Genomic DNA, 15,229 nt, shown 5'->3' with positions numbered 1-15,229 from the left:
TCTTTCTGACCTTGGATTAGGCAATAATTTGTTAATTTGACAATAAAAACACAAGCAGCAAAAGAAAAAAAATACATAAATTGGATTTCATCGAGATCAAAACTTTCTGTGCTTCAGACAACACCATCAAGAAAAGATAACCCACAGAGGAGGAGAAAACATTTTCAAAGTATATATCTGATAAGGAGTTTTGAATCCAGAATATATAAATAACTCCTACAACTCAACAATAAAAGACAAATGACTCAATAAGAAAAAGGCAAACGGTTTGAGTAAGCATTTCTTCAAAGAATATATACAAATGGCCAGTATCTGCATGAAAGGATGCTGAACATCATTAGTCATTAGGGAATTGCAAATCAGAACCGCAAGATGGCAATTCATATCTACTAGAAATGGCTAAAATAAAAAAGACAGATAAATGTTGGTAAGGATGTGGAGAAATTAAAACTCACATTTTTAGTGGGGATGTAAACTGGTGTGGTCTGTTTGGAAAAAATTCTGACAGTTCCTCAAATGATTAAACATAGAGTTACCGTACGACCTAGCAATCCCACTCCTGAGTTATATATATGGTAAGAATGAAAACATATGTCTACGCAAAAACTTTACACAAATATTTATAGCAACATTATTCATAATAACCAAAATGTGGGAACAGTCCAAGAAGCCATCAACTTCTGAATGGAAAATTTGGTATATTCATACAATGAAATGTTATTTTGCAATAAAATACTGATACATACTAAAATATGGAGGTACCTTGAAAAGAATATGGTAGATGAAAGAAGCCAGTCAAAAAAGGCCACATTTTATATGATTCCATTTATGTGAAATGTTCCTGCACAGGCAAATCCATACAGATAAAAAGGAGATTAGTGGTTGCCAGGAGATGGATATTGGGAATGGGAGGAGAGATATGGGAACTGACTGCTAATGGATATGGGGGTATCTTTTGGGGTGATGAAAATGTTCTGAATTTAGATAGTGGTGATGGCTGCAGAACTCTATCAATATATTAAGAATTGTTGAATTATAGGGACATCTGGGTGACTCGGTTGAATGGTGGGCCCTTGATTTCAGCTCAGATCATAATCTCAAGATCATGAGATCGAACCCCCAGTTGGGTTCTGCACTCAGCGCAGGGTCTGCTTGTCTCTCTCCTTCACCCTTTGTCTCTCCCCCTGCTCGCCCTTGCTGTCTCTCAAGTAAATAAATACACAAATAAGCAAATTAGAATTACTGAATTGTGTAATTCAAAAGGATGAATGTTATGTGGATTATATTTCAATAAACCTGGTATTTTTTTTATAATTTTTATTTTGTTATATTAGTCACCACAAAGTACATCCCCAGTTATTGATGCAATGTTCCATGATTCATTATTTGCGTATAACACCCAGTGCTCCATGCAATACGTGCCCTCCTTACTACCCATCACCGGCCTATCCCAACCCCCCACCCCCCTCCCCTCTGAAGCCCTCAGTTTGTTTCCCAGAGTCCACAGTCTCTCATGGTTCATTCCCCCTTCTGTTACCCCCCCTTCATTCTTCCCTTGCTTCTCCTACAGATCTTCCTGTTTCTTATGTTCCATAAATGAGTGAAACCATATGATAATTGTCTTTCTCTGCTTGACTTATTTCACTTAGCATAATCTCCTCCAGTCCCGTCCATGTTGCTGCATCAGAAAGAACCATTTCAATAAACCTGGTATTTGTAAAAAGTTAGAGTGAGTGGACACTCCATCATATTAAAAACTCGACTCTTTTTATTTCACTTTTTTTCCTCCAAATAGTCAAAATTGTTTAATTTTCCATAGTTTTTTTTCATATAATATGTTTTTATACTTGGGAGTTTTTTATTGATTATTATTTGAAACTTATTTGTAACAAAATATCTCATGACTATAATACTACAAATGTTTAAATATAAATCATTCTTCAAGAAATTTTTGTTATGAACAATACAAAATTGATTTTAAAAAGATAATGTTACAAATATTTGAATTTACCAGATCACATTTTAAAGGAAATTTTGGTTTATGACTGATGGTTAAATCATGTCCTCTTTTGATTTTGAGAATTGGAAACTGCCTGACTTGGAAAAGAATTTGTTATGTCATCATTATTCATTCATTTTCTCAGGTCCTCAGAACATAACCAGAAAGACCTTGTCAAGTCATTATCAAAATGACTATTGAATATACTTGTTACTTTTTACCTTGAGGCACCTTTTGTTCTTTTTATTGTTGTGTTCAGTTAGCCAACATATAGTACATGTACCTTTTTTGATCTGTGCACTCGATAAGGATTGGGAAGGCTGAGATACTGTGGCGTTCAATATAATGTTGTCAAACAGTATTTTTTATTAAAGTTTCTGTGCTTTAAATAAATTTTCGTCAGAACTTAGGGCTGCAGATTTAACTTACTTAAAGTAATTGGCAAAGCCAGTTCTCATTGTTTATAACATTCATCCAGGCTTTCATGTAAAATCTGACTATGCCGTCTTTGCTGATGGAAGAGGTGAGGTTTTTAACAAAAGCTATTTAGCACTTGCACTATAATTAATTAGATAGGATGGGTTGGATGATTTGTTTCATGTTATAAAGTAGAAGAACGGTTGTGAGAGGGGGAGTGGGAAGCGATTACTTTTAAGACACATAGGTGTATATGTTCCCAGGCAGATCTGTGTTTTCGAAGTTAAGGTTTTGTATACATACTCTCCTAAAATTATCCATGGCTTTGCATCCCTTTTAAAGTCTTAAAATTTTTCCTCAACTTGAAGACTAATGTTCCATCCCACTCTTAGTCTCTTCTGAAAAATAGCCTCACAGAACATACATTTTATTTGTATGCATAATAGGTACAAGGATATATTAATATGTTGGTACACTCCATGTTCCCTTGGACCACATTTTGCCAGAGATCCCATGCTGGTGCGTGTGTGTTCCGCATCCCTCTCCTGCACTCGTGACAGATTGCTGTTTGTGTTCAGATTGAGCCTCTGAATCCTTCACGACTGGCAGCTCTTACTAGTTGACTGAAGCTGGCATAGGAGCTTTATTAGTTTTCTCAGTCTAACTTATTTGTATCTTCTCTTTTTTTTGTTAGTTTAGATTTTCTACCTTTTTCATTTTGTTTATTGTGATTTTTTTTTTGGTTAAACTTACTCTTAAATCAGCTTGGAAGTGTGTTTGGAGACAATTTTCCATGGGTCTCTTGCATTTCTGTACATTTTGTGAACAGAAGCTTTGGTTGTCTTTGTTCTGGTGTATTTTTTCAAAATCGTTTCTATAGTGAGCAGCTTTGGAAAATATAGTGACTTCAGAGCAATGGATAGGTATGCTTGCTTATATATAGCCTTGGATGAGAAGAGCTGGTTTCTTCCTTTAGAGCAAAAGCAATAGGCATGCTTACTGTCCATTACAAATATTCAGATTTCCAAATCTCGGGGCTCCTTTCCTGTATCACAACCCACTGCGTGTGCATGTCAGCTGGCCCTGTTCAGGTTCTGTGAGAATTGGGACTCAGGAAACTGGAGCAAGAAAATGCTGATATTTTGGCTACTCCTATTGTTGTAAAAAAAAAATTCCTGTGCCTCCGACTCAGGAATCTTGCTTCATCTGCCAACATGTGAGATTGTGGTAGACTAGTTTGTTAGTTTGAAAGTGGGCTAAAATCTCAGCTCCGTCACAGTTCTTGACAATATGTAGGAAATAAAAATAAACAAGCAAATAAATAGTTATCAGAGTTCAGCTCAGAAATGTCATCTTATCCATGTTTTTCATTAAAAACTACCTTTTCTGTATATAAATGTAGCATAGATATCTCAGATGTTTTCTTAGGTTAAAATAAAGATTTGGCATAATTTTGCTATTTATATTTAACGACTATTTTGAAAGCATAATAAGCCATCTGTTTCTCATGCATATAAGTTTGTATCATATGTGTGTGTAGATATATGCACATATAGGGGCATATGTATTCATATTTTGAAAAGCCAAATCAGTCTTGCTTTGCTTAATCACAGTTTTAAGAATTCCATGTATGTCATTATGATGTATTATTTGCCTCTATTCCAGAATATTGGAAAGAAGATGACCTGCCAAGAGTTCATTGCAAACCTCCAAGGGGTAAATGAGGGTGGTGATTTCTCCAAGGATCTACTGAAAGTAAGCATTGAAATATTGGTTTTAAAAATATGTTTATATTTATCTTTTCTGCTTATTTTCAAATCTGAAATAAACAGGCCAAGGATCACTTAAGTATTTTGTTTTTTACTTTTGGTTTTGTTGGTGATATTTCTATTGGACCTCATCCTTGTTGTGTCAGACCGCAAATACCCTTCAATGAATAAATGCTAAAAGTTCACATTGTAATCAATAATACTGAGATAATAAGTAGATTTGGAATAACTGGTGATTCAGATAATGGGAAGTTTTTGTTTTATTTGTGAGCATACTGTCAGAACTTCAGAAAGATCACAAAGGTGTATTTGCTATGGAAACAAAGAAGCATTTGCATACTGTTATGGAAGCTGTATTCAGTCCCTAGTTGCAGAGCCACTTAGGTTGTCTCTAGAAATCTGAGTAATTGTAGAATGTTTGAATTATTTGTAGCTGGCTTCATTATTGGTGACAATAAGCGTGTTTTTCTGTATCAGATTGTTTTCAAGGAGACAACAAAATCAGCTTTAGAATTCATAACATTCTACAACAGTATAAATGAGATATGCATTTGTTTAAATACAAAATAGTGATTGATAATGGATGTGAATATTTTAGAAATTCAGGATGAGATGTGTATGTTGACAATGTGATTTTTACAGATTTCTATTTGATTCTAGTCTTCTTTTTAAAAACTTTGTACATACGTAGATTTCTTTGGCAGTTCCTTTGAATTTGCTAAGGGCAACACATATGAATCATGGTACGATCTGGAAATGTACCAGTTGAGAATAAGTCCTTTATTATGTTTTATGTATCTTTTAAACCGTATAAAATATATACAGTAGAGTTCTAGATTTTGAAAGACATCTATACTATGGAAAGTGAAAGAAGGCATAAGAATGTAGTATTTATGAGATTCTCTTACTGACTTGAATTGCAGCTCATTAAAAAATTACATTATGGAAAAAGCAGGAAGAAAAGTAGCTTCAGGTTACTATAGAAGGTATTTTTTAAGTTGTTTCTTTATAGGACAAATGCTGTCATTGCTGAAGCTACAGTTCTGAATGGGAAATAAAAGGTGATGGATAATAAATATTTTCTCTACATCCGTTGAAGATGTACTGTAGACACGTTAACAAGTCTTTTTTCAGTTTAGTGTATTGACATGGAAAATAATGCAGTCTTTCTAGGAGAAGAATTGGTAAGGCTTTAATCAAGTCATGTCAGAAGTGGAAATTGTCAGGAAGAGTTTTCATAGTGAAGCTTTTAGCTTTTATTGGTAGGCATGACTGTGGATGAATTATTGGGCAGATTTAGAGCATGTTTGATGAGCTGTCTGAAACCAAATGTAGTTAACATACAGTCCAGTGGCTGTGTTCACCTTGGGTAAACATATGTTCTTTGGTTTACTCTGCCAAGAATTTTCTGGATGATTTGTTACAGCCGTACCATTGAGATCATGTTTATAAACCTCAGGGGGGGAAATATTTGTTATACTCTTTTATTTACTGTAGGAAGATGACAGTGAAATGACACTGAAAGTAACAGTGGCATTTAGCATGGAAATTGTCAAGTAAAATACGGATTCCCTTTTATAGCAAAAACCCCAGCCACTCACCCACCTAAGATGGGAGTTTTCCATTTCAGTAAGAATCTAGGTTTTACTGCACATTTCATCAAGAAAAGGTTTTCTTCAAACCATTTTTGTTTCATTTCTCCTTTCCACGTAGCTCTTCTTTTTTCCTTCCTGCTCTTCCTCCCTTACTTCCTCTATTTATCTCTGTTTTTGTCCTTCCTCTTATGCTCTTCTTTTGTCTCTCTTCTTTCTCCTCTTCTCTCTCTCTCAAACTCTCTCCCTCACTCTCTTTCTCAATGGCTGTCTCTTGATTCTCTTCAGAGATAAATTACTGGGTGGAATGTTAATTTGAACTTTTCTGGAAAATGATTATACACATGACACACAGACAGATAAACACAAAACATTTGGTATTACGTTGCAGGTTCTGAGTAACCTAACCCTCTTCTGTCTTCTTCTACCCTCTCTCCAACTTGAAAATTATAGGCACATACAACATTCAGTTTAATTTATGAGGTAAGATGCTTAGAGTTACATGGATTGAATTGAGGCTTTCATTGCTACATACTGATCTTACTGCTTTTAGATTTCTTTGGTTCAAAAATAGCATTTGGATTTATATCTGTTCAGATTCTTTGGACCAGCAGTAAGATTTCACCTTGTTCAATGTGTTTGGGTAGTAGGGAATATTTATTGATGGCCCATTGTGCATTCACTGGGTATTGTGGACTTGGAGAACATGCTGGAACTAAATGGGCCACTATCATCACAAACTACTGAGAATGGGTGGTTCTTTTTCCTTTAAAATGAACAGTTATTCCATATTAAAATTAAAATATAAACTGATTCTGCTTGTTCTCAAGAGAAATGGTTATCAAAAAAGATAAACCGTAATGTATTTAAAGGATGAAAAATGAGAAATTTATTTCAATCCTTTAATTCAGAGACTTCAATTAATATTTTGGTTTAATTTTGCCTTAGACTACATGAAAGGGATAGATGATAAATTGAGCCCTTTTTATAATTTACAGTTCCACTGCACTGTCCCTTTTGACCTGATGACCTAACAGATAAATGAGTGCTTTGTGCAAATAAGAATGTTTCTCTCACAAGTTGCATTGAGTATAAATTCTAGATACCTATAATATAAAGTAGAATTAGTTGGCTACCAAAGGACAACCAGTGATAGAATATTATTTAGGTTCTTTAAAGTTGAACTCTGGCTGGGAGGATATGATGTCTGAGAGAGGCCGTTGAAGTATAGATACCATTTTACTAGTAGACTTATTTTGGTTTTTAGTTAGATTATTATTCTGTTTCATTTCCCACCATCTTCCCCACCCATAAACGTTAATGTTCTCTGTCATAAGTACCTTTCCCTATTATTTCACCAAATCAGGACAGCAATGCTTTAACAAAATACACCAAACCATCTGGCATGGTTCATGGCTGTATAGGGACTGCCCACCCCAGCACTTGAATGTGTTTGTGCTTAAGCATCCTTGTGGGACAATATGGAAAAGAAAGACAAAGGGATGTTCTGCGTTTGGTACTGATAGACTTACTAAGACATTCCTAAGATTTTATAGCAAGTAATAAAACTCTTAAGTACATGAATAGAGGGGGATGAGAATGTGAAACGTGGGTCAACTCTGGGTTGGAGGCTGAACTTTCTGAGAGACACTATAGTGTGATGATTATGATTACGGACTTGGGAGCTATACTGATTGGGTTCTAATCCCAGCTCCCCTCTCTTAGTAGCTGAGGGATTAAAAAAAAAATTCACTGAAACTTTGTCTCTTGATTTCTGCATCTGTGAAATGGGAGATCTTATTAGTACCCACTTCATCAGTTGTTTTAATAATTGAATGAGTTAACCTATAAAGCCTTTAGAGTCTTAGCATGTAATAAATACTGTATGTGTTAGCTATTGTAACTTTTTATTTTTAATATTATTTTATTCTTTTCCTCGTTTGAAATGGATTGGGAAGGACCTCCATCCCTTCCTGCAGGGTTTGGGTCTAAGGTGTTTTTGTAAGTACGAAGGCCAAGTGGGATTAGCTTTAATTCACAAGACCTCTATTGCCCATCCTTTGTTAGCCTAACCATGCACATTCTCTTGCTCTTTCCAAGGGACCATCTGTGACCTTGAGCTTGAGCATTTCCTCCTTTTGTGGTAAGATTTTTAACCCTCGTCATTTATGGGTTCCTTCTTTTCCGAAGACTGTTGATTCCAAAGAATGGCCATCAAAATTTTCCACAAGAAGCATTTGTTCCATAAAGTCTGTGGTAACATCGTGGAGGCACTTGAAAATGAACCTTGGTTAGCCCTGTTTCTCCTGCCTTTTTACCTTGTTAACAACAGGTTATTTCTCATGGACCCTCTTGCCACGCTTTTATATCTTATGTTTGGTTTGGATCTTTGAAACTGCAAGATTGGAGATCCTGAGCCTTCTTACTAGAACTGTTTGGAGAAGATATAGAGAGCAGGTGGACATCTAGCAACATTTCTTTTTTCCCTGTGATTTTGAACCACTTCAAATAATTCACTTCTCCATTAACATCCCAGGATTATTTTGGGATCTTCAAAGAGGACAAGAACTAATTTGCTTCCTCAAAGGTTCTTCATGATTCCAGGGCCAGTTTAAGTTTGGTCTTAAACTGTTCTGTAAGTTTTATTTCTTCTGAGTTTCCCGTGAATCTCTATTCTTGGTTTTAACAGAAATGCCACATTTTTATCTTCAGTCCGTTCTGTGTTCTATTTCTAAGGAGGGTGGTTGATAATCCTTCATTTCTCATTACATATAGGGGGAAACACAGGAACTTTGGGTGATGACCACCAGTTATTTAAATATTTAGAGGGGAAGTAGCCATTTCAAAACATATTTACATAAAAGCAGGAAAGAAGCAATGGGAAGTAAGGCAAAAGGCGCCAATGAGAAGTGTCATAGAAACATGTGGGGTAGAAGGTTAGTTATTGGCTGCATAATAATTTCATTTTGGGGAGATCCAGACTGGAGATTTTGACAATGGAACATGAAACCCTGGTGGTTTTCTATCTCAGCTTTCTTATTGCCACCTACCATTTGATATTCAAATAACATTCTTAATATTTTTATCCTTGTCGTAGTTAGGTCTTTAAATTTCTTTTTTTCTTGAGCAGCAATTGAATTCAAAGGTGCCCATGGGAATTAGAAAAAAAAATCTCTAAGAATTTTTATATCATCTTGGGGCGCCTGGGTGGCTCAGTCGTTAAGCGTCTTGTCTTTGGCTCAGGTCATGATCCCAGGGTCCTGGGATTGAGCCCCGCATGGGGCTCCCCGCTCAGTGGAAAGCCTACATCTCCCTCTCCACTCCCCCTGCTTGTGTTCTTTCTCTTCCTGTCTCTCTCTCTGTCAAATAAATAATATCTTAAAAAGAAAAAAAAGAATTTTTATATCATTTTGATGAGGGCAGAAACAGCAAAACACCCAAGTCTTTCAAAATGGTTCTAATATAAGTAAAAAACAAAACTGAATACAATTTGCAGAGTGTTTTGAAACCTATCTCCTTTTAAATCTGCTTAAATACACAAATAGCTTTAATAATAGCTCTAGTTACAAGGCAGTGTCACTGGAAATCATTAAAAAGCAAGGTAAATAAATCTTGCTTGGGCTAGTCAATAACATGCCATTCTTTCAGGCTATTGCTTATAATGAGATGTTTGACTTTAGAATATTCTTCTGAAACTTAATTTTTTGGGTGGAAATTATCTGCACCTATCTCCTTTACTTGGGAATTTATTAACATTGAAATTAACTTGCAGTCTCTTGAGGAAAGACCAAAAGTTTTCACTCTCTCGGATGTTACTGGTGAAGAGAGAGGTAGTTAATGGTGAAGAGAGAGAGAGAAATAGTGTGTGTGTGTGTGTGTGTGTGTGCACGCGCACGTGTGTCTGTGTGTGTAGATTGTGGGGTGGGGGGGAGTGGCAGTTAAATTGACAAAATATAAATTAGTATGCCTGGCTTAGTGGAATTCTTATGTATCATTCCATTAATGGAACAGTAAATAACGTAGTGAACTAAATTGTTACATATTGTATTGGTCAGAATCCCAAAAAAAGTTCTTATTCAGATGTGCTTGTTTTTCCTTAGCTTTCACAAAAGACAGGTGAGGTTCTTTCATAAGAAGTTTCTAAGAACATAGACTACCTATATCCAATCCTTAACATACATATTTGGCTAAAAGCACTGTATTTTATTCTAAATGCATTTTTCTCATTTGGTATTATGGAAAAATAATTTGTGAAAATGATGGAGAAATTAGCTGGAATGTTAGTGTTTAAACAGACTCAAGGTCAGCAAAGAAAAATACAATACAGTTTATTTCTTTTCAAGGTTTTAAATTCCAGTGAACATACAGTGTAACATTAGTTGCAGGTATAGAGTCTAGTGATTCATCACTTACGTGCAACACCCAGTGCTCATTACAACAAGTGCCCTCCTTAATACCCATCACCCGTTCCCTGCCCACCCCCCTCCAGTAATGCTCAGTTTGTTTGTTCTCTAAAGTTAAGAGTCTGTTTTCTGGTTTGCCTCTCTTTTTCCTTCCCTCATGTTCATGTTTTGTTTCTTAAATTCCACATGAGTGAAGTCATAGGTATTTGTTTTTCTCTGACTTATTTAGCTTAGCATAATGTGCTCTAGATCTGTCCACATTATTGCAAATGGTAAGATTTAATTTTTTGATGGCTGAATAATATTCCATTGTATGTGTGGATATATATATATATATACACACACACACACCACATCTTTATCCATTCATCTGTTGATGCACATTTGGGCTCTTTCCATATTTTGGCAACTGTGGACATTGCTGAATAAACATTGGGGTGCATGTGCCCCTTCAAATCACTGTGTGTATCCTTTGGATAAATATCTAGTAGTGCCTTTGCTGGGTCATAGGGTAGCTCTGTTGTTCACTATTTGAGGAACCTCCATAGTGTTTTGAGGAGTGGCTGCGCCAGTTTGCAGTCCCACCAACAGTGTAAGAGGGTTCCTCTTTCTTCATATCCTCACCAACATCTGTTGTTTCCTGAGTTGTTAATTTTAGCCATTCTGACAGGTGTGAGGTAATATCTCATTGCAGTTTTGATTTGTATTTCCCTGATGATGAGTGATGTTGAGCATTTTTTCATGTATCTATTAGCCATCTTTAAGCCTTTTTTTGGAAAAATGTTCATGTCTTCTGCCCATTTTTTTAACTGGATTATTTGTTTTTTGGGGTGTTGAGTTTGAGAAGTTCTTTATAGATTTTGAATACTAACACTTTATCATATATGTCATTTGCAAATATCTTCTCCCATTCCATAGACTGCCTTTTCTTTTTTTTCTTTCTTTCTTTTTTTTTTTTTTTTGTTGTTCCTTCACTGTGCAGAAGATTTTTATCGTGATGAAGTCCCGACCCAATAGTTTATTTTTGCTTTTGTTCCCTTGCCTCAGGAGACATATCTAGTAAGAAGTTGCTATGGCCAATCCCAGACAGGTTATTGCCTGTGTTCTCCTCTCGGATTTTGATGGTTCCTATCTCACATTTAGGTCTTTCATTCATTTGAAATTTATTTTTATGTATGGGATAGGAAGGTGGTCCAGTTTCATTCTTTTGCATGTTGTTGTGCGGTTTTCCCAAAACCATTTGTTGAAGTGACTGTCTTTTTTCCATTGGATATTCTTTCCTGCTTTGTTGAATATTAGTTGCCCATATAGTTGTGGATTCATTTCTGGGTTATCCTTGTGTCTGTTTTTATGCCAGGGCCGTACTGTCTTGATCACTACTGCTTTGTAATATAACTTGAAGTAACTTGAAGATTTGTAATGCCTCTCACTTTGCTTTTCTTTTTTGAGATTGCTTTGGCTCTTTGGGTTGGGGTGAAAAATACATTTTAAATAAAGATTAATGTGTCTTATTGGACAAGGAAGAAACATGATTAGGAAATATAAGATACTGTGAAGGTTCATAGCCATTAGGCTTTTAAGTCAATTATAGTTGTATTTAAGGGTAAATAAAAATCAGTCATCAGTTAGACTTAGAGATAAGCAATTTTTTGTGATCTCAATCCCTGAAAAGGACCTGTTTCACACAGTGTGACATGAAGAGTTGTAAGAATTCTCCTTAAAAAGAGAGAGAGCAAAGTTAGCCGACTTCACTTCTAGAGTTCTAATTTGACCCTTTCAGCCAGGGAGAAGGTTGAAAATTTAACACTGAAAATTGCCCTCCTTTTCTTTATCCCAAAAGGCTAACCTTAAGCAACATCCCGCACTCCCCCTGCACATGCCATTTTTGCTCTCTACTCTTTACTTCCATTGTTGTCACTGAGGACAAGGATAACTAGAGAAACCTGAGTAAGATCAAGTTTTATTAACGTCAGTATTCTGGTTGTGATATTATACTGTAGTTTTGTAAATATTGCCTCTGGAGGAAACTGGGTAAAATGTATAAGAAATCTATTATTTCTTAAAACTACATGCAGATCCACAATTATATCAATAAAACTTTCAATGAAGAAAAGGCCCATTTAAAAAAGAAAAACAAAAAAAGAGGTTGGGGGCAAATGGGCCTGTTCTTTCCATTCAGCCAGAGATTTAAGCATTGTATAAAAATTAGCTTAATGAAATTTTACTACTCTTGGGTCTTTCTTTTAAATTACCAAATATCATGATCAGGTTAGGTATAACTATGTAGCAGCATTAAAAACAGTGGTATATTAAGAAAAAGACAATGAGAATTATTTTCAAGAGTTGAAAGCTGGAAAGTCATATAAATCTATTTTTATGATTATTCCGGATACTGTGGAGATTTGTTTGGGAAAATGTGGGAGTAGAAATGGAAAAGATGGTGAAGAAATGGTCTGTCCATGAGAGAAGGAATAGTGGCGTGAGAGTGGGTAGTGAGAGTATTGAGAAAAATATATTCACTATTGAATTATTTTGAGTTTATTATTAGAGTTTCTGTTGCTAAATTGTTACCCCAAATTGCCCATCTGCACCCTCCTATATCACCTGCATTCTGATCTGCGTGGAATGGAAGAACAATAAAAGGTAGAAAACCATAATTTTTTTTCTGAGTTAATGTTTGATCTGTTAGGCTGAATGTAATGGTAGGGTTTGTGGCCATGTAAAGTGAATAGTGTCAGATCTGGAAAGGAAGGCCAGTATTTTACCTTGGCCAGAAAGTAACTTTTTTCAGTTTCCTCGTGTACAACACAGTTAACAATACTTTCCTCCAAGAGTGGTTATGAGGATTAAATAAGATGCTGTGTGTTCAGTGGCTAGCATTGTGTCATCTAAAATGCATTCAAGTGTACGTAAATTTTAGCTTCTTTGTTTTTTCTGCTGCTCTAGTTTTTGTGAATGGGATGTGGGGGTCATTGGGGCTCTGAGCCTTTCTTAATGCTGCCAGTGACTGGTGATGGACCCTCAGCGTGATCATTTCACCACTTTGTGCCTTAGTTTCTTCATTTGTAAAATAAGGTATTTGGGCTGTGCCCATAACCTGTTCGGGCTCCTATAGCCCACAGTGTCTAGGGCCCACTCCTGTTCTGTCACCGCCACTTGCCACCTGGACCAGAACTTCTTGCTCTGTTTTTCTGCTGTGCTCATATTTTTTGAGCTAAATATTCAGTGGCAGGAATATTGGAAAAATCCTATAGATGGTGTTTAAGGTACCTTTCAATCTAAGTATTGGAGGCATTCTTAATTTCTCTTTGTAAATGCAAATCGTATCAAGTTTTATCTTTCATATTGTATTTATTGGTTTAGACAAACAAGTGTGTACTAATAGTGAAAGTTTAGATTTAAATCCAGGAAAATTACCTTTGTCGTAGCAGCATTCTCAAAGGCTTAGTCCTAAAGACTTACATGAGAGGAAGAAGCAGGCTGCAGTCAGAAAAAGTCTGAACTTTTTATAAATGAAAAGCTTGAAGTGAATTCTCAAAAATACTTGATCTGAGTTATATTCGGAGTATGTAGTTGAAAATAGGAACTTATGGGTGGTATTTAAGTGTAGCTAAAAAAAGAGCATCAACTGTTGCCTAGAGTAGGTGAGTTCTCTCAGAGAGAAGGTCATGGAAACCTGGTAGCAACAGTATCTATGGAGGAAAAGGGCTTAGATGCTTATCCTGATAGAAGCAGGATAGCTTTTAAAGAGAAAAGCTATGTTAGCAAGGTTTTTAAGACAAAAGCTCTAAAGGTTCTTGTTTAAAATATGGAATATTGCTTTTTTTCAGTAAAATGAATCAAGCTGAGTTGTGATGAAAGGTTTGTGGTGTGTTTCTGCTTCTGCTTTCTCCATGGAGATCTAGAAGCATGCTTTGCTTCCAGTCATGTGCTCGTCATGGACTGAATAATGATGCTGCCTTTCGTGTGGTTCAGACCTTGAATGAAACATGGTGACTATAATGAGAATAATACTTTGAAATAGCTGAAAATCCACAAATCATGTTCATGCTTAAAAAAAATGTATCTATCAGAAAGAAGTCTGGTAGAACATTTTGGCAGAACAGATGCTACTTAAAGAGTACAAACAGATTTTTAACCAAAAAAAAAAAAAAAAGAAGAAGAAAGAAAGGATAGAGGTTTGAGTAGGGGAGGTAGTAATCATTAAGGGTACTTTAATGGAATATTAATGATTCCCAGAGAGATTCCATTTTTAATTTGATCATGAAGGAGTGCTACAGAATTTCATATTCAGATGTCTCTATGGAAGTTAGATTGTATGTTTGGAGATTTTTTAGAACATACTCTGTCAAGGTTGCTGCTCCTTTGACTCAAGTATGAACATGTGATATTAATATGAATGTCATGGGTCACACTGTGAATTTAAACCCTCCTCCTTTTGCTTATGATATACCACATGGGGATGGGTTCCTTAGGAGTGATGTACTTTTTTTTTTTTTTGACAGGCCTGCAATCCAATGTAAATGAGCTGTCAGCAAATATGTATTCTAAACACAGTGTTTACCTATCCATTTAAGGATATAATGAAACAAATTTTAATTTAAAGACACTTTTAGCTGTACAATAAAAATGTTATAAAGGAAAATAATTTTTGTGGTTGTATTAATGGTTTACTCATGTAAAGGTCAGTTGTTTGAAAAAGACTCAGAAAGTTGAAAGCACAAAGTTAACATAAGAACTCCAAAAAGCCTGAATAAGTGGATGTTATATTGTCTGTGTAACAAACCTTAAAATTTTACTCAGACCCTCACTTGTGGACTATTTTTAATAATAACCACAATTTTTACTTCAAAATTGTTGTCCTCATTACCTTTCTTGGTATATCCTAAGCAAATGGCCATGCAGACACAGGTGGACACTGATACACAAACAACTGCTTCAGTCTGTGGTCGGGCTGGGCACCTGGCAGTCTGAACCAGCTCTTCACTGACAAAGTAGTAGTCACAGCCCATTGATTTTTCTAAAACCAACTTCATAAAACACAAGTAT

The 15,229-nt window shown here is 35.7% G+C and overlaps 1 protein-coding gene across 7 annotated transcripts in view; it reads left to right on the top strand.

The window, feature by feature from the left end:
- Positions 1-15,229, top strand: part of PSD3 (pleckstrin and Sec7 domain containing 3) — a 701,003-nt gene that overhangs the window by 379,388 nt on the left and 306,386 nt on the right. For 6 of the 7 annotated variants that reach the window (XM_087856333.1, XM_087856334.1, XM_045779175.2 and 3 more), the window contains one exon: positions 4,082-4,171. In XM_087856333.1, the coding sequence (XP_087712459.1) occupies positions 4,082-4,171 (90 nt within the window). The remainder of the gene's footprint in view (positions 1-4,081; positions 4,172-15,229) is intronic. The other variant, XM_087856336.1, reaches the window with a different exon arrangement.

This window comes from Ursus americanus, chromosome 27 (genome assembly GCF_024610735.1).
Source record: "Ursus americanus isolate L20-20 chromosome 27, mUrsAme1.1.p, whole genome shotgun sequence".
In the NCBI taxonomy this organism is placed as follows: domain Eukaryota; kingdom Metazoa; phylum Chordata; class Mammalia; order Carnivora; family Ursidae; genus Ursus; species Ursus americanus.
This window is presented reverse-complemented; position numbering and strand designations above follow the sequence as displayed.